Source organism: Thermobia domestica, unplaced genomic scaffold (genome assembly GCF_964235325.1).
Source record: "Thermobia domestica unplaced genomic scaffold, izTheDome1.hap1.1 HAP1_SCAFFOLD_1073, whole genome shotgun sequence".
In the NCBI taxonomy this organism is placed as follows: Eukaryota; Metazoa; Arthropoda; class Insecta; order Zygentoma; family Lepismatidae; genus Thermobia; species Thermobia domestica.
In genome coordinates, this window is record NW_027656783.1 from 35431 (window position 1) to 60219 (window position 24789).

Below are 24789 nucleotides of genomic sequence, written 5' to 3' on the forward strand. Positions count from 1 at the left end.
CTGAACAATAAAGTATAAAACAATGAAAAGTAGAACACATCATACCTCAATTCAAGAAAAAGTAAGTATTTTATGTAATTTCTTGTAATAGGAAATTCCCATCTCTTGTCCCTCATATAGCTAGTTTGCTGCTTTCAAAACTTTGTATTATGTGTACAATTTGTGTAAAGACGGGCAACGAAGGATGGAAACGTTGTGAAGTTAATATTACTTCCTCCATGTACTACTATTAATAATGGTTTAACACATTATTACTAGTATGATACGTACATCTAAAACGTAAAACATTTGTCTGAAGTATTTCTTAATGTTGTACGATCGTTTCTCCCAGATTCTTCATTTCGCCATTTTATTTATCTCAATCAATGTTCGTAGGTTTCTTTAAGAAAATTTCTCTCGACTGTCACAAAAGTTTCCCTTTCTTAATAAATTATCCCTACTTTGTTGAGTGCGCAATTCCTTTCGCAGAAGTTACGTGATAAGATTAAAGGAAGTGTCAACAACATTAGTACATGGCTTCTATTTTTTTACTTTCTCCTTCACTTTTTTCACAAAAATACATACAAATATACTCAGTCAACAATAAGTGCAAATTATGCTTTTTTGAACACAAAAAAAAAAAAAAATACACTACTGTATTGTATTGGTTAATTTTTGAAGAACAACGAAAAATTTAAGCATTTGTATTGGTCAATCTGTCAGAGCGAGAATTTCCCTGGATTCTCACGTTTTATTGAAAAATCCCTTCTTTTCATTTTTGCTAAATTTACCTTTCCTAGATTAGGGAAATTCCCTAAAATTACGAACAGTGGTCTCAATTGGCCTAGTTGCAAAATGGGCTCTTTCGTGACTAAGTGGTTATCGTATGCGCCTTTGGCGTGGGAGACCCGGGTTCAATTCCAGGCTGGAGGTCATGTGGTTCGGATTCCATGTTAATTAGTAGGTCCCGTCTCAGATAGCCTCGCTGCTGAAAGTGACGTTAAACTCAAAATCAACTCAATCAAAAGTCAATCGATGCAAACCAACACTTTATTTCTTTTAAACGAAAGTGTTGCTTACATAAACTTTATAATATTTCCTATATTTACTGAAGTTTTTCCGTTTGTATGCGTTTATTTGGCTTTATTTGATTTGAAGTTTACCGTTCTTGTTTCAACATGGAAGCTGAACTAGAAAAGAGTAAAGTTCATATTAATCTCACCATATAGCCCACTATAGTTAAGAATTTCAAATAGTATAATTATAGGCTACAAATAATAATAAATTTTACAATTTACCTTTAAACGCCTAAGGAATCAACTGCTGCGTCAAGGCTTTAAACCTTAATAACTCAGCCCCTAATTAAGCTAGGAAAATAATTTTGGTATCAATGTATTTTTGAAGAGCGAAGCTTGCTGCCGATATACATTTTATGTATGTGGAAGGTACCACGGCGGAGACAGGGGAGGGTAAAGTTCGTGTTCTTTTTTTGCATCAGTTTTCTTAGAGGGTCCATTTCCCCCATATTAGGAGCACAGTCATAACAATTGGTATGTAAAGTAATAATATAGTCCACCACACGCTAATACTCTATAAAAGTACTTGTTGTTTACATGAAGGGAGTAGGGGAGGGACAAATTTGACCAATTTTTTGAATCTGTTTTTATGTAAATTATATTTATTTTCTGGACGGTTCCATATAAGACAAGATATCTTTTCACTGAATTGATCTAGAAGCATAATTACCTAGTTGGAATCTGTGATCCACAAGCTTTCCAACGATGTATGAATTATGACTCTGTGATAATTAGGGAGGTCAAAGGGACAACAATGTGCAAGCCTGCAACAGCTCTTCGAAAATAATATACAGGGCTTTTTTTTTTAAATAAGAATTTTGTTCTGAATTTTTATCTCACTTTGTATTACAGCCATGGCTACCATTTTGAAATATTATTCTCATAAGTGCATTTCCTACACATTAGCTTCAATTTGTCCGCGTAAACTGACTGTAAGGGTTGCTAGGGACCCCCAAATTCTATTTTTTCATATTTTTAAGAATTTTTGTTTCTTCTTCTTTTTCTTCTACGAATAGGCGAAAATTGCACACGTGTTATCTCCTTGGAATCAGTGTTTTATAAGCTTTCCAACGACGTATGAATCGTTACTATGTGATAATTAGGGGTCAACAGGGCCCCCCAACGTGAGAGCCTAGGAATTCATTCAAATCCCTGCCCGGGGTATAAAGAATATACAAATTCTAAGAGATATAAATGTATTATCTTTAATTATCTATACTATAATAATAAAGAGTAGGCATAGGTGACTCATCACCACCCAGACCGTATTACAGAGGGTAATAAAGGAATGCATTAGAAAAAGTGAGAGATCTGCATTACACTTTCCGTAGCTCAGGTGAATAAGCAGATAACTCGCGAAAACAAAATGTTACACACGAGGAAAGAAACCCGTGTTTCTAATTCTGTAAACTGCTTTTCCAGATTGGGAGCCGCGGTCCTAAGTGGTAAAGCGTTTACCTCTGGTGCTTGGGGCCCCGGGTTCGATCCCAGCCCCCACCAAGTGAACCTTGTGATGGACAAACATCGTGTGCGTTGGTTTCCTCGGGGTTCTCCCGTTTCCTCCCACGTTCTTCATTCCACCATTTCATTCATTACTCATCATCACCGTCTCCTTTAGCCTAACCGGCAAAAACGTGGGATGTAAAACTCAAAGATTTCATTTCATTTTTTTCTTGCTTTTCCAGAGTACCTAATCCAGATTTCATTGAGTACTTTCTTGGTTTATGTCTTTCGTCGTAAGTGACATAATCTTTTACTTCCTCTTCTACACATCATATGATCATGTTACTGTACACTATAATATTACCATATTCACATTAGAAATATAATTATTCTATTACTACCTCATTTCGTTTTTAATCGGCAGAGATAGCCGTGTGGTCTAGAAGGTTAGGCCATCGACTTATTAGAAATCGCGGATTCCAAATCAGCCTCGGACATAGAGGTTTTTGTTGTACATTTCACCTTGCATTTCATTGTCATCTTTCGTCTTTCATAGTGGTTCGGATCCTTCTTTACACTGTAGATCCCGTCCTATATAGCTTCGGTACTGACACAGTGCGTAAAAATGGCAACACTCAATTTCGCTTTCCAAATGCAATAATCTTTGTGGCACTGCGCTCACATTTTGCTATGTTATACTATCGGCGTTATTCTGCATTTGAATTAAATTCATAATATGAGATCCAGATTCCTTTATTACTCTTTGTTTCCACATATCAGACATCTCCATTGTACATTTTCAGTACATGAAGCTCCAATAGTGTGCAACACTGTAAAACTTCACTTCACTGTTACGTTTAGTGATATTAGTGCATTTTAAATCTGTGCACATTTGTATATGGTGCTATTCAAACAAAATACTTTATGCTGAGTTGGCAACACTGACTCATTTATGGCAACTATGGTTTTCGATACGGCATTTTGTTTTCATTATAATGTGCACCTTTTGTTTTGATTGCTCTAACTGTTTGAAGATCTTTACTTAAAACTTATATATTTCCATTATATAATTTTTTAGATATTCAAATATTGAAGCCCCGTAGGTTGTATCCTTCTGGTCTACAGCACCTTAAGGGTCTTCACTACAGCGAAATTAAACTACCGCTAATTTTAGATTTTTTCTGTAATATCTTCAAAACAAATAAAAATATTCGAAAAATAGAAACGTAGTGAATTAGACAATACGATTTTGCATGTGATACCTTTACCACAACTCACCTATCCGCTTTTAGTATCCCGCTATTTACAGAACCCGCAAAAAATGCTAAATCTTTCTACAGTTACAAATCGAAAGCAGACAGATGAGTTGTGATAACGGTATCACATGCAAAATCGTATTATCTAGTTCACTACGTTTCTGTTTTTCGAGTATTTTTATTTGTTTTGAAGATATTACAGAAAAATTCTAAAATTAGCGGTAGTTTAATTTCGCTGTAGTGAAGACCCTTAAATTTTGCTCATTTTTATTTCTCGCAATGTTCTATCAGATATACTATGTGGCAATCAGATTTTAGTGAGAACTTGTGGGACCTTCCCTTGTAAGATGGTAAAGGGGTCTCAAAATTTCTTCCAAGAATAGTATCTAACCCATCGCTGGCATTGGAAATATAACTTGCTACATGAACTCTTTATTAAAAATATGGGGATATTTATGTGTTTTATCGTTTTCGAAAATTCTACTCTAAAGGAGAAAAGAAGGACATTTATAAAATATTCAAATTTCCCTTTGTTTAATCAGAAAATGCCGAATGTAAGTTGACACTTAAGTTGGAAATTTGTAATTCGGCATATAAAGTTTTTATTTAAAAAAACATGTATTTCAGCGTTTCTGATTATTCCGCTACAGAGCAAAGAGAAAACGAAATTTCAACCGCATTGAAATTTCCCTTTATTTATTTACAAAGTACCGAATTTGTGGATTCGCTTAAGTCGCAAATGTAAAATTTGATGTATAAGCTCTTAAATAAAAATGAAGGGATACGTGCTTCGGCAGGTTTGATAACTCCGCTTCTAAAGGAAAAAAGTTGGCTTATTTCTATAACTTCGTAATTTCTCATTCTTTATTGGGAAAGTGCTGAATGTTGGAATTCGCTTAAGTTGGATATATGAAATTCGGTATATAAACTTAACTAAAACTATACAAATATGTGTTTCAGCAGTTTCGAAAATTCTCTTTCTAAGGAAAAAAGGGGGATATTTCTATAATATTGAAGTTTCCTTTTATTCATTTGCAAAGTGCCATAAGCGGGAAACATAAAATTCGAAATAATGGGACATGCATTAAAACATTCAGAAAAGAATTCCGCTAAATAGGTGATAAAAAATTCAAATTTTCCTGTTTTATTTTATTATAAGGATTTGCTTAAGTTGGAAATGTAAAAATCGGCATATAAACTTTTGAATAAGAATACTTAAATAAGTATTTCATGTCTGCGAAAATTCCGCTTCTAAATAAAGTAAGGGAGACACTTTCTATAATATTAAGAGTTCCCACTATTTATTCAGAAAACGAATAATATAATGATTTGTTTAGGTTGCACATGGGCCACATGCAAAATCAGACTGGAAAAAACAGTATTCCGCCTATACATACAATATATAGTCTCTATACCAGTAAAATTATTACTCGGTGCCATAGGTCACCACAATATATTCAAAACAACTGAAAAACGATGCGTAAGAGAGAAGTAATAAACTTAAAGCTAAAAGGCAAAAACAAATTTGCCAAATAGAACAATAATGCACACTCATGTCCAAAATTATTGTCGCATGTCAATAAATACATTGTTCTAGGAACATAATTTGATAACGAATTCGCTCGGTATTTTATAATGTTAGTATGTGTATAATCGACAAAGACAGGTATGTGGCAATTTCATGTCAAAAGAGCAGTAAGTAAGAACAATAGAACGAAAATAAAACTTTCTTGTCCCTTTAGCAACATTTTATTTTACTCATAATTTTCGTATTAGTAATTCTTTTCCTATGAAATTTACCACAAATATACATTTCCTGATTGTACGCATAGTATCAATATTAAAAGTACCCTGCAAAATCATTATCAAATTATATTCTTGCAAGAAGACAGTTATAGATATGCGACAATAATTTTGGACATGAGTGTACTTTACCTAAATCCTGAGTTCTGCTTTAAAAATTGAAATGAAATCTTTGAGTTTTACGTCCCACGGTTATGCCGGTTAGGCTAAAGGAGACGGTGATGATGAGTAATGAATGAAATGGTGGAATGAAGAAAGTGGGAGGAAACGGGAGAACCCCGAGTAAACCCACGCACACGGTGTTTGTCCACCACAAAGAGTTCTGCTTTAAATACAGCTATAATGCCATCCTGTACGAGGTGTAATTCGAAAATTAGCCGTTATGATGATGTATTACAATGCTCAAATAAGACTTGTAATGAATTGTTTCACATATCATGCTATAATATTTCGGTGGAAATGTATATTGATATGAAACAAACAGGTAATATAAAAGAATGGATTTGTAATGAGTGTAAACGCTGTTATGTAAGTGAAAATTCTATGAGAACTGAAGCAATATCCGCGAGTACCGCAGCTTTAACGGGTGTTAATGATTCTACTACTTGTAACACGATTGGTAATCCTATTAGTAATACAGATATTGGAACAAAGCTTGAAGAGTTGTGTGTTCAGATTGCTCAACTAACATCAAGTGTCCAATTCATGTCCAATCAATATGATGAGTTACTTAAAAAGTTTGAAGTAGAGATTAGGGAGAACGTTAGACGGGATAAAGAAATCACGAAATTAAAAGCGGAAAATGAAGAGTTGAAAACTCAACTAAAACATTAGGCTATAGAATTAAATGATCTTAACCAATACGGGCGTAATAAAAACATAGAAATTCATGGAATCCAAGAGCGTGTTGGTAAGAATTTAATAGAAATTGTAATTGGCATGACAGGAAATTTGCGATTAAATTGCGTAGAACAAGATATAGATGTAGTACACCGAATTCTAAATGGTATTAATAAAAGCAAGAGAAAAGCAATAATTGTGCAGTTCAAGACACGATTGGTAAGGGGGTTAAGTAAAGGAAATACAGGGTTGGTTAGCAATAACTTAGTTTCTGTGAGTGATGATCAAAAATTTTTGTGAATGTAAATTTGTCTCCTAAAAATAAGCAGCTTTTTGGGAAGGCAAGAAACGCTGCGAGAAATACTCACCACAAATTTTGTTGGGTTAGTGCTAGTGGCCAAATCTTAATTAGAAAACATGAAAGTAGTCCGGAAATGATTATAAAAACTGAAGATGATTTGACAGGTTTTCCTAATTCCATCAATGAAGGAGACAGCACTTTGCCCATTAATTGAGTAATATACTTTGATGATAGTAAGTAAACGAAAATTATGTCTAAAGAGCGTATTAAATATACATATTCAATTAAATATATTATGTGGAGTGAGTTGAAAGGTGTAATGTTTAGAATAATAAGCAGATTAGTAATTTCAATATCTTTAATGATATTATGCTATTTAAATCTATTTAAGTATGACGACTGATACATTGTATTTTTAATGAATCTATGTAGCATTATGGGAAAATATTTACTATTCTTCCGTGTAAGAAGAGCTCGAATACTTGTTCAAAAATAATTTGCAACACTATTTATTTATCGATATTAAAAATTATTCTAGTAGTACTGTATGTCAGTAGTTAATAGCACATTTGATATATTCTACCAAAATGTTAACGGTTTAAAAACAAAAGTTAATGATTTTTATCTTAACTCAACTATGTATGATTTTGACTTGTGGCTATTACTGAGTCATGGTCACAAGCTGAAATATTTAGTACTGAACTGTTTGATGACAAGTTGTAACGACCTGCTATCGTTACAGTTTGTTTTCAGTAATTTTATGTCCGAGTTAGTCAAATGGTGTTATAATTTATAATTTTACAATATTAAACAATTTACATAATGTTTCTAATTTGTCGATTGTTTCTCTATATGCACCTTACAATAAGAACTGGACGTTATATACTTTGAATTTAGTGCCAATTCTGTTCTTTTTCTTTTCATTAGATTTGATGTAAAGTGAACACAACTATAATAAAAAGAGTAAGTTTTTCTTTAAATATTTTCCCAGAATAATTAGTTGTTAATTTAGATTATTTAGCACACAGAACATTGTAAAATAGTTATCAAGTGTGCTTAGATCATTATTTATTAGAGGATAGGATTCAGTATAGCCCGCTCCCCCCAGTGATTTTTAATGAATCACAGTGATTCTAACGATTCATATTAGTTCATAATGAATTGAAATCTCATGTTATAATGATTTAAGATGTAAATTTTGTGGTAAGAAAGTTTTAATATAGTAGTAGTAGTAGTAGTAGTAGTAGTAGTAGTAGTAGTGGTAGTTAGTAGCAATAGTAGTAGTAGTAGTACGAACGGGTTAGAAGCCCCGTAGGGCTTGGTTGGGTTCTGTTCTCGATATAAGTAGTAGTAGTAGTAGTAGTAGTAGTAGTAGTAGTAGTAGTAGTAGTAGTAGTAGTAATAGTAGTAGTAGTAGTAGTAGTAGTAGTAGTAGTGACTCTTTCAGTTCCGGTGACAAAGAACTGGGGAGAGCGGACTATACACAAGCCAGAGGATATACAAGCAAAGTTTCTTTTGTCTGATTAATTGACATGTATAGCAACATGAAAAGTTCTAGCTAAGCTTCTTGGGTCTGTTCCCTTGATAAACTAAAAATTGTAAATACCTTTAAAAAATCATGCTCAACTGAATATTCGAATCCCGGATTAAAGTTATGGATACTCAAGTTGATAAACTGTGTACAATAGTGAACATGAAAGTTTATATAATAAGTATAAGTATTATAATAATTGAACTAAAGATTTTGAAATCTGGTTTCGTTTAAGTATTCGAACGCTAAACAAATAACATCGATTACTGTCAGTTGTAGCTTGAACATCTCTCTCCTCATGTATGAATTCTTTGTCACCTCAATAATCTCCTTATATGTGTCTTCGATCTGGTGCCTTGTTCTACTGCGACGTAGCTGTAGATGCGTACCAGTGTGACAACATAGTAACAATGTACAGTTTGATGTTGGATTGGCACATGACAAAGTATCAAGTTTTTAGGAAGGATAGAGATCTGGAACGTTGCGGAATGCGTGCTGGGGGTGGTGTGCTCTTAGCTGTTAACAATAATTATACTTCAGAGAGATCAAATGAATTTGAATTACCAAACTAGAAAGATTTGTGGGTCAGGATTGAGTTATCTAATTCAACTTATATATATGTTTGTGTAACATATTTCCCTCCCTATACCAAAGAAGAGTATTATTTAGATTTTTTTAGAAATATTGAAAGGTTCAAAGAATTATCATTGTCCCATAATGTTCTCATTATCGGTGATTTCAATCTTGGGCTCTTAACAGAATATATGAATGGTAACTATTTCGTAACTTTGTCTAATTTGGAAACTAATGTTTTACACAAATTGAACTTTTTGAATTTTTCGTAATTAAATACTGTTAGAAACGTAAACAATAGAATTTTAGATGTAATATTAACTAACATACCTAATATTGAAATTGCCAAATCCCACGTTTGCTTTGTCTAAGAAGACAGACATCACCCGAGTTTGAGTATTAGTATTCAGTTTCTAAAGCACTGTCAAATCTATAACGAACTTGGTGACGCAGTTTATAATTTTGACAAATGTGATTTTCTGAAGCTGTATCAGTTTATTAAAGAAAAAAATTGGGATTCCCAGTACATAATTAATGATGTAGATGAAGGTGTTAATTATTTTTATTTTGAATTGTATAAGATACTTGATGAATGCGCACCAAAAAAGGTTAAGAGTAAACGTTCCTACCCTCTTGGTTCACTGTTGAAATAATAAAAAAAAAGAAAGAAAGAAAGAAAAAGGATCGCATAAGACGTTAATTTTAAAAATCTAACAAGTAAACCTTACGTTTGGGTGAATAGAGTTGCTGACTGAGACACATATGGGCAAGTAGTACTAAATGTGGGCAGTATTTCAGTGAAGTTGTAGGTGCGAAGCTTCAGGGGTTTAGGAGATGCAGCTACCAGAACATCATATTGAAGTACAGAATAGTCTTCATACAGTTGGAGGTAAAAACCCAGTAAGACCTCTTGTAACGACAAAAGGTGAATAACAAATATATGGGTACATATTAGGACTAGGGGAAGTCATATAGTAGGGGTATACCTGACGGCGGCCATCTTGAAATCCGCCATTTTGAATTAAGGTTAAGTTTTTAAAATAGGAATAGGGTCATGTGATACATGATTTAAGGCGCAAATTTAATCAGAAGAACAATGGTGGCGTTAATTTTGATTTACGCGCAATTGGTAAAAAGTTACAGGGGAATTAAATATTGTTGCAGCATATGTATTAGTCCTTTACCCCACTTTGTAAATTTTGTGTTAATGATAATAATTAAATAAAAAGCAGGTGGATAAATATTAGGCCTATGGTAAGAGTTGCCCTGATGGTGGCCATGTTCAAATCCGCCATTTTGAATCAGACAAAAGTTTTAAACAAAACGCGTAACAGTGACACCTTATTAATAGCAAATTTTACCATAAATCCAACTGTATAACCATTTTTACTTTATCATTAACCAGCATTTGTTACGCCACCATTGTATTTCTTATTAACTTCTAGCCCGAAGTCATATATTGCATTGTCCTATTCCCATTTAATTTTGTGCTGGTTAATGATAAAGCAAAAATGGTTATACTGGTGGATTTATGGTAAAATTTGCTATTATAAGGTGTCACTGTTATACGTTTTCTTTAAAACTTCTGTCTGATTCAAAATGGCGGATATGAACATGGCCGCCATCAAGGCAACTCTTACCATAGACCTAATATGTATCCACCTGCTTTTTATTTAATTATTATCATTAACACAAAATTTACAAGGTGGGGTAAAGTACTAATACATATGCTGCAACAATATTTAATTCCCCTTTAAGTTTTTACCAATTGCGCGTAAATCAAAATTAATGTCACCATTGTTCTTCTGATTAAATTTGCGCCTTAAATCATGTATCACATGACCCTATTCCTATTTTAAAAATTTAACCTTAATTCAAAATGGCGGATTTCAAGATGGCCGCCGTCAGGTATACCCTTATTATATAACTTCCCCCTAGTCCTAATATGTACCCATATATTTGTTATTCACCTTTTGTCGTTACAAGAGGTCCTACAGGCTTTTATCTCAAACTGTATGAAGACTATTCTGTACTTCCATATGGTGTTTCGGTAGCTATATCTCCTAAACCCCTGGAGCTTCGCACCTACAACTTCACTGAAATACTGCCCACATTTAGTACGTCTTGCTCATATGTGTCTCAGTCAGCAACTCGATTCACCGAAACGTAAAGTTTACTTGTAAGCGTTACTCTGATTACATGCACTTTGTAGATATTAGGAACAAATTAAGTGTAGCATTGGGTTAGCTTTTCAAAATTATAATCGTCAGGTAGAAGCGAATATTGCTAATGAACCTAAGGAAGTTTGGAATTACATAAATAATAGAAGATGCTCAAAAGTTAATATGAAGCAATCTGTCCTTGAGTATAACGACGAAAAAATTATTGATACTAAGTTAAAATGTGAAGCTTTTGCTACACATTTTCAATCTGTTTATAGTTGTAAACCATTTAATATAGATCTAAATGAAATATGTTCTATTGAAATTCCTTCAACTGTAGATATAATGGTTTTAGACAAGATCTGCGAAGTTGAAGTTGAGAAACAATAGACAAAATGAAAAGTAAAAGATCGTTTGGCCATGATAGTATTCCGTCCTATATTTTGAAGGGTTGTAAAGAATATTTTATTAAACCATTGACTTATTTGTTTAACTTGTCTTTGACTCAATGTAAATTTACTACGAAATTTAAAATATTAGCGGTTTGCCCGGTTTCTAAGGTTAATCTAGTAAGATCACAGACCAATAAATCTAATATCATCTTCTGCTAATTTTTTTTCGAAGCAATCACTTATAAACATATGTTTAATCATCTATCTACGTATTTATCGGATTCTCAATATGGCTTCAGACGCAATAGATCAACTATTTCAAATTTGCTGACTATAAATCAAGTAATTAATGATTCTTTTAATAAAAGGTATCAAGTAGGTGTAGTATATGCAGATTTCAAACGTGTTTTTGATTTGATTGATCATGGGGTACTACTTAGTAAACTGAGAACGTTTGGTATATCGCAAGAACTGGTCAAATTGTTTCATTCATATTTGAATGAAAGAATTCAATATGTTATTTTTAATAATATTAAATCTAAGGAATTCACAGTGCATGCTGGAGCACCTCAAGGATCGAATTTGGGTCCTTTCTTTTTATTATTATGATAAAAGATCTATCCAAAATGTTTCAATATAGTTCATGCTTAATATTTGTAGATGATACCAAATTATACAAAGAAATTCGCACGGAAAGTAATTCATGAAATTACAAACATAAGTTAATAGGCTTAAAGAGTGGTGTAGGAAAAATAAATTTCAGTTTAATATTTCAAAATGTTATGTAATGACTTTTACTCTTAATAAAAAAACACCCAATATTTGAATATACTATTGGAAATCAGACGTTAGAAAGAAGGGGTATTATAAGAGATTTAGGTGTTCGGTTTGATATTAATTTGAAATTTAAACATCATATAAATATAATAACTAGCCAACCTTTTAAAATGCTGGTTTTTATTAAGGGGTCAAGTCGTTATTGTCGTTATTTTAAAAATCAAGGCACTATTTTATCGTTGTATAATGCATTTGTTCGATCGAAACTAGAATATGCATCTATTGTTTGGGATCCATTTTATCAGTGTTGGAAACGCAAATAGAGAAAGTTCAGAATAAGTTATTGAGATATACTGCGTGTAAAATACATGGTATTCAAACTCGTTATAGTCCTTATGATAAACTTTTTAAAAAAGTTCAAATTATTGTCAATTGGAAATAGGAGATTTATACAGAGAGTACTATATCTTTAAAAAAATAATTATAATAAGGAAAATAACATATTCTTATTAAGAATAGATTACCATTTTATTGTTCTCGGCAAAATCTAAGAGGTAGACAGGTTTTTTATATGCCTGAAAACAGAATAAATGTGAACAGGAATTCACCACTGTGTAAATTATGTGATGCAGGTAACAAAATTGAGTCTATGGGATTGGATTTATTTCAGTATAAATTTAAGACTTTTAAGCGAAAGTGTTTCCAATTACTAAATGATAAATTGTACAATATTTTTGTATAGCATATGTAAAGAGAAAAAGATTTATAGCACTTCTTCGTGTTACCAATGCTAGTTCCATATTTGGAGTTGGATTGCATATCCTTTGATAATGATGTATAAACTTTGTACTTTGTAATTGCCTTTGGGTGTAAAGAACAAATAAACATATTATTATTAAGATTGGAGAGAAAAATCATCCAATCTTCTTCCAGAGGCCTAGAACTCATCATTGCAGTCTTCGTTGTCGCCGTCTGTATCGTTATTATGATTATTATCGACATCATCGTCACCATCATCATCACAGGTATCACTATCGCGATCTTGGCCATGTCCAACTTTACATTCCTGTAGAAATCTGCACGGGCTGGAATTTTTAGCCCGGGCCCGGACCGGCTCAGCCCGAACCGAGTCTAAAATATGTTTTAGCATTTAGGCCCAAGCCTGGCCCGAGCACGTGTTATAATCAACTGAGCCCGAATTACAGAAACTTAATAATTAACGCAAAATTGTACTTACAGTAATTAGGAGGTTTAATTTTGCAGTTGTGCATTCCAGAAAGAACGATCCAATAAATATCGTTGTACAGTATATTTACAAAGTTAGACACAAAAAGGCCCGAGAAATATGGTTGTATATTTAAAACTTTACTGCCCGAAGTGATATATGCTTTGTAGGCCGGAGATCGGCCCGCGGGCCGGGTCAGGCTTAGGCACGCGGGCTCGAACTGAGCACGTGCAAACCTCTACCTTCCTGAGATGCTGCACATTTAATAGCAGATTCAGCAACTAACTTATCGAAGAGGAATGAGTTTTTGTTCCGAAAAGGAGATTGATTTGAAATGATAGGACCAGACCTCAAGAGGAGCATGTGCAATACATTGCGAATGTTCTCTTTTCGAGAAGTTTTTCTTGCATGAGCTGCCCTATCTACTCTAATGTATTTGTGTTTCCTGTTGAGCTTCCTCGGAGAGCACTCCGATAGGCAAAATGACTGACTCAATAATTCTTCCTCTATGAATAAGAATTTTATGAACAGAAACCGGCATGAAGAATCATAGATATACACTAACCGTTAAGATACAGTTTTCTGGTTTCTAATGTGAATGCATCAAACCTGTCTACATTACTTGGAAAACCACATGAGATAATTCGCAATATAATACCATATCGCCGAATCATTTCTTCATTAATTCCTGTAATCTCTGCGAATTGTGGTGGATCCTGGAAGAAACGCCGCGCCTTGTTTCCATCATTGGAATTTCCTACTCCTCCAGGTTTAGGCTGCTCTACAATTAGTCCCATTCTTATTCGGAACTCTTGAATAATTTTCTCCTTCCGCGCACAGAATTTGACTTTGTCTCCGTAATCTTCGGAATCCCTAATCTGCCATTTTTGAATTTCCAACCGATAAACTATGTGAATTAGGCATTCAAAAAATCGAATCCGAGGATGGTAAGGGGGAAATTTCAAATCAATATCTGCTAATATCTATTGGTTTTGTTCGTAATTCAATATTGTTCATAGTCTTAGGAGTAGATCCACTTATATAGGGGAACGTGGGGCATAATGGGGAAGCTAAGATATTTGCCTTTCTAAATTGGTAACCAATATCTCAATTGCAGTAATTTTTCTGCGGTAGACACGTTGGACATTTATTGTGATATTTCAACCAGCAAATCCTTTCAAAAATATTGTTTTGCACCTTTTTGCTTAGCTTATTCCAAAAATGGCTCTTTTCCCCATTATGCCCCCTACGTGGGGCATAATGGAACATTGGATTCAGTCAACCCCATTATGCCCCTACCCCATACTGCCCCGTACACTATTACATCTATAATATCCAGATCTAATATAGACTTATCATAAAACAACAATATATGATTACTATTATACAACACAATTTGAATTTTATGAAATATTTATTAGACTCAATAATCAAATATAACAAAAGATGAGTACTCTTTTTTTTTTTTTAAAAAAAAATGTTGATAATTACTTCAAAAGGTACATTCTGAATTAGGCATTATTAAGAAAAAGAAAAAATGTGATCATTGGGAATTGTACTACAAAGTTTATGCAGATTACATCGAATTATTGTCAGTTAAATCTTAATATTTCCTTGTATCAAATCAACATAACCAAATTTTGAAAATTCAGTATGAAGAACTTAAACAAAACTGCGCAAATGCAATCCCAGCATTAACAAGAAATGTTTCGAGCTGGATAGTAAACTACACAATCGATACTCTTACGGGGCATAATGGGGTAATGGGGCAATATGGGGTGATTGCAATACCGTTTTGCCCCACCCCGTTTTGCCCCAGATGAGTTGTAGTGTTAAATCAACGAGTATCTCTGTTATAACTTACAATCCGTAGACCTCAAAAACACACAACAAACACAGAAGAAATATTCTTTCAACATATCAATAGTTTAAAAGTGTGTAATAAATAACTTGCCTTACCTTGACCGAAGTAAAATCCCAATCGTTATATGCCATAGAGCGAAAACAAAGAACTGACACACAGCACTGTTCCTTTTCAACTTATAAGAACGCTGCTCAAACGCAACAGCCCTTCGTCCTTGAGAATTTTGTTTAGGTACTTATCGCTAGATTTCAGTTAATTACAGTTCAAAAAATACCGATACCCCGTTATGCCCCCCTACCCCGTTATGCCCCACGTTCCCCTAGGGCGTTTGAGGAAAGTTTTTGTAACAGAGATGCACATCTTCCCATCCACCATTGTGAACACAAGTTCAGGAATAACATTTACTTCTTTCTCCTGAATTAGTACATTAGTAGACTATAAATTACGTATTTGCGTTTCATTGAATGTACCTTCTTTCTCGACAGTTCAGTTGTCTTTTTCTGGTACAACAATTTAATGGGTCGACAAAATGTAGGAGACGATTATCTGGGATTGTGCCACTAAATTGATTTGTCAACCTCCCTAACTAATGTTGAATGCAACTGTAAGGCTACAAAAGAGATAGCAAAAATATCTGAATCGCTATATACACTGTTCAATTCATCTTCTGTTTGAACTTTCTGCTTATATACACTATGACAACTGCTTCCATCGCAACCCCACTTACACACCAGTTTGATTATGCCTCCGTCTCTGATGCAATGTTTAATAACATTTTGCTGTAAAGTCACGATACACTCAATCGTCTGATCTATTATTGCTTGTAAATGAACTTCGGCTGACACACAAGTCACTATAATATTCTTTTCTCTGGATAAACTTTAATTTTGCTTCCCGCAGCACGTTATATACGAAGGATATAGGTCACAATGGTTTACCTTTACGCTTAGTCTCAAATTGGTATATTGTATTTTCTTTCTTTTTTCTTTCTTTTTTTTTGATAAGTTATTATCTAGAATAAGTGCCACGGATTCATCCGGAGAATAATGGTTTGGATACAGTTTTGGCGAATGATAAGCCTTTTTGTATTTCTTTGCTCTCTTAGGTGTCGTTTGAGTGATTTAATACAACTGCGGCATCATTTTTTTCCAACAGCTCTCAATGACCTTTGGGTAGCTAACACTAGCTCTTTCCGCAGTTTTAATTAGTTAAATTTCTAATAAGCGGACATGTTTCTCAACGGTTTTCAAAAATCCCGTTTCAAGAGGAAAGAGATTTTCTGCTCTTTTTCTCCTCCGCATTGCAGGTGTTGTTTTCTGTTGTTTGTAATCGTACCACGAGAAAATTGCTGAAAAGTTTGAAATGTATTTCGGAACACACTGAGTATCTACTCCGAGCTAGGATTCAATCACCACTTTGATTGAATGGCGCATCGTAAAGAAGCATGACGTTCAAAATTGATGGGAAAAGTAGAGCCTCTCAAGTTAGTTCAAAATTGATGAGGTAAATGGAGTATCTCATGAGCCCCTCAAGTTAGTTCAAAATTAATGAGGTAAATAGAGTATCTCATGAGCTCCTCAAGTTAGTTCAAATTAATGAGGTAAATAGAATATCTCATCAGTCTATTAAATTAGTTCAAAATTAAGGAAGTAAATAGAGTATCTCATGAGTCCTTCAAGTTAGTTCAAAATTAATGAGGTAAACAGATTAGCTCATGAGCATCTCAAGTTAGTTTAAAATTAATGAGGTAAATAGAGTATCTCATTAGCCTCTCAAGTTATTTCGAATTTAATGAGGTAAATAGAGTATCTCATGAGTCTCTCAAATTAGTTCAAACTTAATGAGGTAAATAGAGTATCTCATGAGCTTCTCAAGTTAGTTCAAAATTAATGAGGTAAATAAAATATCTCATCAGTCTATTAAATTAGTTCAAAATTAATGAAGTAAATAGAGTATCTCATGAGTCCCTCAAGTTAGTTCAAAATTCATGAGGTAAATAAAGTATCTTATGAGCCCCTCAAGTCAGTTCATAATTAATGAGGTAAATAGAGCATCTCATGAGCCTCCCAAGTTGGCTCAAAATTAATGCGAAAAACAGAGTATCTCATGAGCCCCTCAAGTTAGGAAGATGAAAATCTGTATACAAGCTTCTCATTACAAATAAGTTCGTATGTGACCCCTCGTTTTCAAAATTCTAGTTTTAAGGGGAGGAAGATGCATTTTCCATACTTTTTCACCATATTAGAATTGACATCGTGTGTTGTTTGTGATTGCATCATGGAAAATGGCTTAGCTGTTTGAAATGAATCTTGCAACATAGTTAATTCCTGACTCAAAGTTTTTATCATGACTCATTGACAAACAGACGTATTCTAAGTGGGCAAAGGATATTAAAATTTATGCCAAAATATAGTTTCTTATGGCTTCCTGTAATTACACTTTCATTGAAATGCATATCGTAAGATGGGAAGGGTATTCAAGTACTTTTCATAAATCTGTTCTCTTCGTGCAAAGAACGGACATTTTAGCTAATAATACACACACGAGGAGTGCTTAAAAAATACGGTGAATAATTTATGCTTACATGGAATTTGAATTATTATCCTTCAAAGTACTGTCCTCGGCTAGCAATACACTTATCCCAACGTTGATTCCATGACTGGAAGCATTTTTAGAAGGCTTCATTTGGAAGGGCATTCAGATGCTCTATCTGGCCTTCTCAATGTCACGAATGGTGTCAAAATGTTTTCTTTTAAGCACGGTTTTAATTTTTGCGAAAAGTCAGAAGTCGCATGGTGCTATATTTGGAGAAGACAGCAAATGTGGACAAACATGAATATTTCTTCGGCCAAAAACTCGCGGATCAAACACAAGGTTTAGCACGGCACGTTTTCGTGGTGAAGAAGAAAAGCATTTTCCCATTCAATAGGCGATTTAAATGCTTTTCACGGACCCATACGTAAGCTTTATTTCTTCGGAAAGCTCTCGAATAGTCATTCGCCTGTTTGAACAAATCATTTGTGACACTTTTTGTATGTTTTCATCTGTTTTTGAAGTCCAAGGGCGTCAAGGCCATTGCTCATTTTCAACCGACTCCTTGCCGCTTTTGAATCGCTCATATTCACTTGGAAACAGTCTTCAATGCCACCGCTTCATGTCCATACACTGATTTTGACATTTGGTGAGCTTCTTTGGTACGTTTAGGGAGCTTAGAACAAAACTTAGTGTTGGCGCGCGACAGATATTCTTACCCGTCTTTGCCTCTGGAAGCCAACTAACATGTCACAACTCGTTCGAACTTGACACTGACAGTCCCAAAGGTTTAGGCTACCGGTCTTTTTTATCTGAAATAGATACACCGTCAATAGATGGCGCTGTGCAACTACATTCACAGTGCTTCTTGATTACACCTTGTACACCTGCAGCAACAAAATTGCTTATCTGTATTATGGAGGTGTCTGCTATTAAGACCTGCCCGTTAAGGGTGGTTTTACACTATTTTAAAAGCAAATGTATATATATATATACTGGTGTATTGGTATACACTCAAACTAAACAAACATACATTTGCTTTCAAAAGACACTAAATACGATGGTTGTTAAATATTCTGCTAATAAGAAAGGACCCAACTTGAGAAAAGTTTGAAAAACGCTATCTTCCACTTTTAAACAATCTAACTTCAAAACATTCGATAACTCAAATGTGGAGAGATATAATGCAAATTTCGGTCAATGAATTGCATACAAACTTTTAGGCAATTTCTTAATATTATGCACTCGTAATTTTGTTCAGAAAGACAGTGGTGCAGAAAACAAAAATATGTCGCTATTAGATTCTACATTAAATTATTGCCAACTTCCTTAATATCAACTTCCTCATATTATATTCATTTTGGTCTATAAAAGCACAGCCTTCCTACATATTTCCCACTGACACCTCTCTCTCTCTCTCTTATATATATATATATATATATATATATATATATATATATATATATATATATATATATATATATTTTATATATATCCTTTCCATATTTATATCGCGATTTAAACATCGTTCCCATCTTATTAAACGGATCCATATTGTTATCCGTATAGCACTTTGTGACAATTTTCCCTTAGTCCCGGAAACAAGATTAGATAATTGTAAACTGAAACTGAAATCCGTGGTAAGTGCCCAAAATGGAAAAGTTAGGTTTAAGGTCAAAATATAGCCTATGTACTTAACACAGCTCAGTGAAAAACGGGCTATCTAGTATTCACTGTGGAAGTAGTTCAAATAATTGCCAGAACAATGCGCGTGGGTCCATGTCCCACTATTCACTGTTCAGCGTAAGCTCTAAACTCCAATAAACAAAATATTTGTATCCTTCCACTTTGTCACAAATACGATTGGTTAGTGATGTATCACTCCCACTCCCCAAGGGGAGGAGCAAATTATCCAAGTGCATTTTGACAATACTGTCTCGTGTTGTCCAGATACTTACAGTAACAGCAGAAAAGAAGGGGGGAACTCGAAAGATTAAAACAAAATTATTTGAATTTTGCTGGTAAACAATTGTTGCTTAGTGAGTGAAGATTTATCTTGTTAGTGTTTCACTACAACACTCGCGGAACCGAGATTTATGACAGCCGTCTTTCAAGCTTTAAAGCGGAACACGCGTCCACAGTTAAATTGGCGCCATAATTACTGCGCATGCTTAGTGTTTATTTCTATTGTTTCATTAATCACACTCGATTGCAGTATTATTAGATAATATTCATTAAATTTTTGTCATTTATAATAATGTAGCAGTTTTATATGGAGCTTCATAGTAAAAGTAATAATCAAACCATAAGAACTATTTTGCGGAGGAGTACAAGCGTCGGTAGGCCAACAGCAAATCAGGGAGATTTATTTTCACGTGGCTTTGTTTATCGCAGTTTACAGCTTAGGCCGAACAGAGTTTAGTTCTGAAGTAAAATCTGGGCGTTTTACTCACCATTTTCATTTTGGCGCTTAGCACGGATATTATATTCAGTCTACAATTTTTGAACCATAAGCGAAAATGAAAGATTTCTCCAAATTCACACTATTGAGTTCAGTACGACAGAAGTGCATGTAACAATTGAGCCTGGTATACATAACTTAGTAAACCCAACTACAGCTTAAGGGACTACAAGAATCAACGCCACAGAAATTAAAAAAAAAAAAAAGAAACCTGGCAATGACCAATATTCCTTGAGCAAACAATTCAATTAAGATTCTTATTATCAACTAACCGTTGTGTGATTTAAAGCTTTGTGTATCTAAATTAGTTACGAGAAAAGGAACTAAGTTGTTTTAATTTGAAGGGAGACACAGGGTCTCAATGTCTCGTAGGATCCATCGGTACCGCAATTTTCCGTCTCTTTGGTATCAAAATCAATTACTTTTCAATAAATACAGTAGAGTGACGAAAACTCGGCACTTGATAATCCATCAGTCTGGATACATTGGTCACACCCTAGCAGGGTGAAAAAATTTCCGCGTGCAGACCCGTTCAATTATTTTTCTGAGGTCTGTCTTATCAGTTAAATTACTATACAGTGTGTATTCATTAAATTTCATTTTCATGTATAGTAAAGATTCAATGCTTTCATAAAGTACTTACTTTTACTTTGTTTGAGGATAATTGAGCAGTTTATTCTCTATTGTATTCTCAAGCAACCAATACATGCAAGTGCAGTACTGGATTTCCTGAGAAAGCATTCGTATTAATTCTTTTTTAACCCCATTCATGATAACCCGAAATCTTCCCAAACTAGGCTATCCTTGGATACACAGTAGGCCGAGTTTTCTAGACTCCACTGAATCTTTCTGTTAACGGAACTCGAGTTCGATGTCGATTTCAAGGACAGCAGTTAACGTCTTGTAGAAAACTGCTCTAATATAATGTCGAAAATTAATAGTTGACTGAACTACAGAAAAACAAGCATAATGTTTCAAAGTGTTCTCAATAGCTGGAAATTCTAAAACTCGATACATTAAAGTACCAGCCTAGGCCGTTCCAAAAACTATGATATAAATGTAACCAAGAAAGTTATTCGCTTTTTCACAAACTACCTTCGAACTTCGATATGTCACCTAACACGTACCTGGAAGATCAAAAATAGTCCCCATAAGCATAGACGACATTCTGCTAATTTTCTGGAAGGCTGTGGATTCCATCGCGGTAGAATTTGGTGGGCCATGAAGCGAAGAAGGTATCAAGTGCATTATGCACCTCTACTAGGGATTTGAGCTGGCATCATCTAAGATTATTGTCTAAGGGATGAAACAGGCGATAATCGGACGGTGCAATGCCCGGGCAGTATGGCAGATACAAAATTGTTTCCCATCCAAGGTGTAGAATGGTGTCCTGGGTCATCCTAGCCACGTGGGGCTTAGCGTTGCCCTGTAACAGGAGGACTCCTTTGCGATTCAGAAGTGCTTGGCTCCGGAGTTTTTCTTGAACACGGCTCAACTGCTGACAGTACGCAGTTGCATTGGCGCTCTGACCAGCTGGTAGCAGTTCCCGATGCACGATGCCGCAAGCAGTCCACCAAACACACGGGAAAACCTTCTGGTGCAGTGCTGGTTTCGGCTGTTTTGGAATCGGTTCATGGGATGCTAACCAATGATGACGGCAAAGAAATGCAGGTGTCAGTTCGCGTTTCCTTGTGGTCTGGAGTCAAATCATGTGGGACCAATCGACCCAACTTGTAGTGCTTCCCAAGTTGATACACATGATGCCGAATAATTTCCCCACTCAAACTAATATGTAGTCCCAGTTCCTTACATGTCTGGCCACTGTTCGCCTCAATTGCTGCCTGATGATCTTAATTTTGTACATTTGTTGGTCTTCCGGCACGTGGTGCGTCTTCGAGTGTTTCGTCACCGTCCTTAAACTTGTTAAACCAACGCTACACTGTCCGCGTAGCAATGATACTCTCACGAAAGGCCTGGCATATCTTCCGCCCCGCTGCAGCGGGGTTTGACCCCAGTTTTAACTCGTACAGCATGCGCGTCCTTATGAAGCTCTGTGCAGGTCCCATGTTCACTCTCTACTTACGCAAGTGCACGGTGGAACTGAACTGCTAACCAGGTAGTATGTTGGATATACCCACACGAACAACTGACGTCCGCCTTATCTCCATTCCCATTCAACTCACGGTATGATGGCCAATGGAATACAAATCTTCACAAAATGCGACAGATTTTTCTTGCTTACCATTATCAAACATTGTCAAAAAAAAAAAAAAAAAAAAGTTTAGAGAATAAAATGATGAGTATTATCTTCAGACTGTCCAACAAGTTAAGGTAGCATTTCTATTAATTATAAACATTGTAGAATTAAGTATTGATTTGAACATAAGCAATTAGAAATATGCGCGGAAGGTAGTCCGGTGAACTTTTATACATGTTTAGTTAAAATCGCTCGAGAATATTACACAGTTCATATATCATAATTATTTTAATTTTGTTTATTTATTTATTTTAGATTTGGAATGCCGTGGTCAAAACGTGTTCCGTCACTTCAGTCACTAACATCCGATCAAGTAGTGGAGAGGATTCTGAAGAACAAACCAAAAACATTTCAAGATCATGTTAAATTTTATAGACAAAGGCAGTCAACACGAGATTACTTCCAACGGCTATCTACTACAGCATTTCATTTGCTTTGGACTAAGTTTGAGACAATAATACTTAATCAGAGATTCAATACTAACTACTCTGATTCTTCTTACCCTTACTGGTTGCTAGTTCTAGAGATTTTTGGGTCAACCGAATTAAAAAACGCTAAGAGTTCGTTTGGATAGGACGTTTGGAAAGAAGCACATAACGAGATTTATGGGATTAGTGAACGAATTCTCAAGATCATTGGTAACTCTTGAACTATGTGGGGGATCTTTCTACAGTTTCATGGATTACCGTCTACTAAAAGAAACTTTGAAGTCTGCTAAAGGATTAGTTAATTTAAGTCTCATTGAAATTTGCAATGACGAAATTCTGGAGTTCATAGGGCAAGTTTGTGATAAGCTTGAGAAACTAGATGTTTCCTCTTCTGAAATATCGGATGTTGGCCTTAATCTACTGACACAAAAGATAGTAAGAAATCAAAATTTGCAACTGGGGGATGGCCAGCATGTTCAACTTCACGACCAAAGAATCGTTTATGATGATGATAGTAATAACAGCAAGCACGAAGAATGGAAACGTACGTTCGGGAATATATCAGATATTCTTACACCAACTTGTAAATTGATACCTCCTGCAGAACTTATTCCAGATGAAAATATAAAAATAAAAGAATATTCTAGAGTGAAAACTCCTTTATGTAAGACACTGCGAAGTTTGACATTTTCCAGATGCACGTACGTCTCCGAGAATATGTTGTTGATATTGCTGGAATTACTACCAAACTTGGAGCATTTTGGTACTTGTTTGGGACCCAGGCCTACATCCTCTTCCACTAATTCCAGTTCCACACAGTGGAGTCCTCCCGAGAGCTACAAGGGAAGAACATTACAATTAAAACATGTAAAGGTGGACATTCTCTCGGAATATACAGTTAAATGGATATCGCCTTTGTGTCCATACCTTGAACATCTCGACTGTGAAGAAATTTCTGCTGATCTTACTAGTCTAGAATATTTGAATCCTCTTAAGTCATTAAACATTGGTTACTTGTCAAATAGAATGAATAATGATTCATTAATTTCTCTGCAAAATGTCATTACACACTATATCATAAACAAGGGGCAAAACCTACAGAAATTAATTTTAAAATACGGCACAAGAACTCCGAATTCTTTTATTGATTTAAGTTTATTTTTGAAATGTTGTAAAAATTTAGAAGAAATTGAAATTTGCTGTTATGGCATAGGATCTGTATATTTGAATGATATCCACTCTTTACCCAGTTTAAGAAAAGTTGTGTTAGGATTTGTTACAGAAGAAACTGTACTGAATATTTTAAAAAGCGCAACATTCATCGTTGAAGTATGTATGAATGGTATTGTTGATCGATCGGAAACATTTATACCTAAATTGTGTGATGTAAGTCCTAGACCAAACAATTTGAAGATCTTTTGGGTGTCGGAATACAGTTTCATTGACAGTGAAGAAGAATTAATTTTGTTTCTAGAATGCTTTGATCAAATTGAAAAAGTGGGTTGTTTGACAAAAGAACTCTACTCCAAGTATAAAATTGATTATCATAACTTTGAGGACTTCTAATTTTCTTTCTTGGTGATTTTTATTTGTTTTTGTATTACTGCTAAATTATCTGCCTGAAATCTGTATTCAAAATTATTTCATTGTTTCAAATAAAGTAATATTGATATCAAGTAAATGTTTCAGAAGATTCAAGCTTATCTTTCTCTCTCTCTCTCTCTTATATATATATATACGAGTTGATTAGTTGATTTTGAGTTTAACGTCTCGTTCAGCAGCGAGGCTATATGAGACGTGGACCTACTGATTAACGTGGAGTCCGAACCACATGAGCTCCCGCCGGGAATCGAACCCGGGTCTCCCACGCCAAAGGGGCGTACGCTAAC

General features: G+C 34.7%; 1 protein-coding gene across 2 annotated transcripts; it reads left to right on the forward strand.

Annotated features, from left to right (window-relative positions):
* On the forward strand, positions 1-24566 carry LOC145677595 (uncharacterized). 2 transcript variants are annotated; one of them, XM_081748050.1, is made up of 3 exons: positions 1-61; positions 7626-7661; positions 22728-24566. In XM_081748050.1, exon 3 carries the CDS (start codon positions 23078-23080, stop codon positions 24464-24466), a length of 1389 nt encoding a protein of 462 aa, XP_081604176.1. In that variant the 5' UTR covers positions 1-61; positions 7626-7661; positions 22728-23077; the 3' UTR covers positions 24467-24566. The 2 variants fall into 2 exon arrangements, with proteins under 2 accessions (XP_081604176.1, XP_081604177.1); XM_081748051.1 differs by lacking the exon at positions 7626-7661 and having other exon boundaries at positions 8-61.
* Positions 24567-24789: the final 223 nt, after the last annotated feature.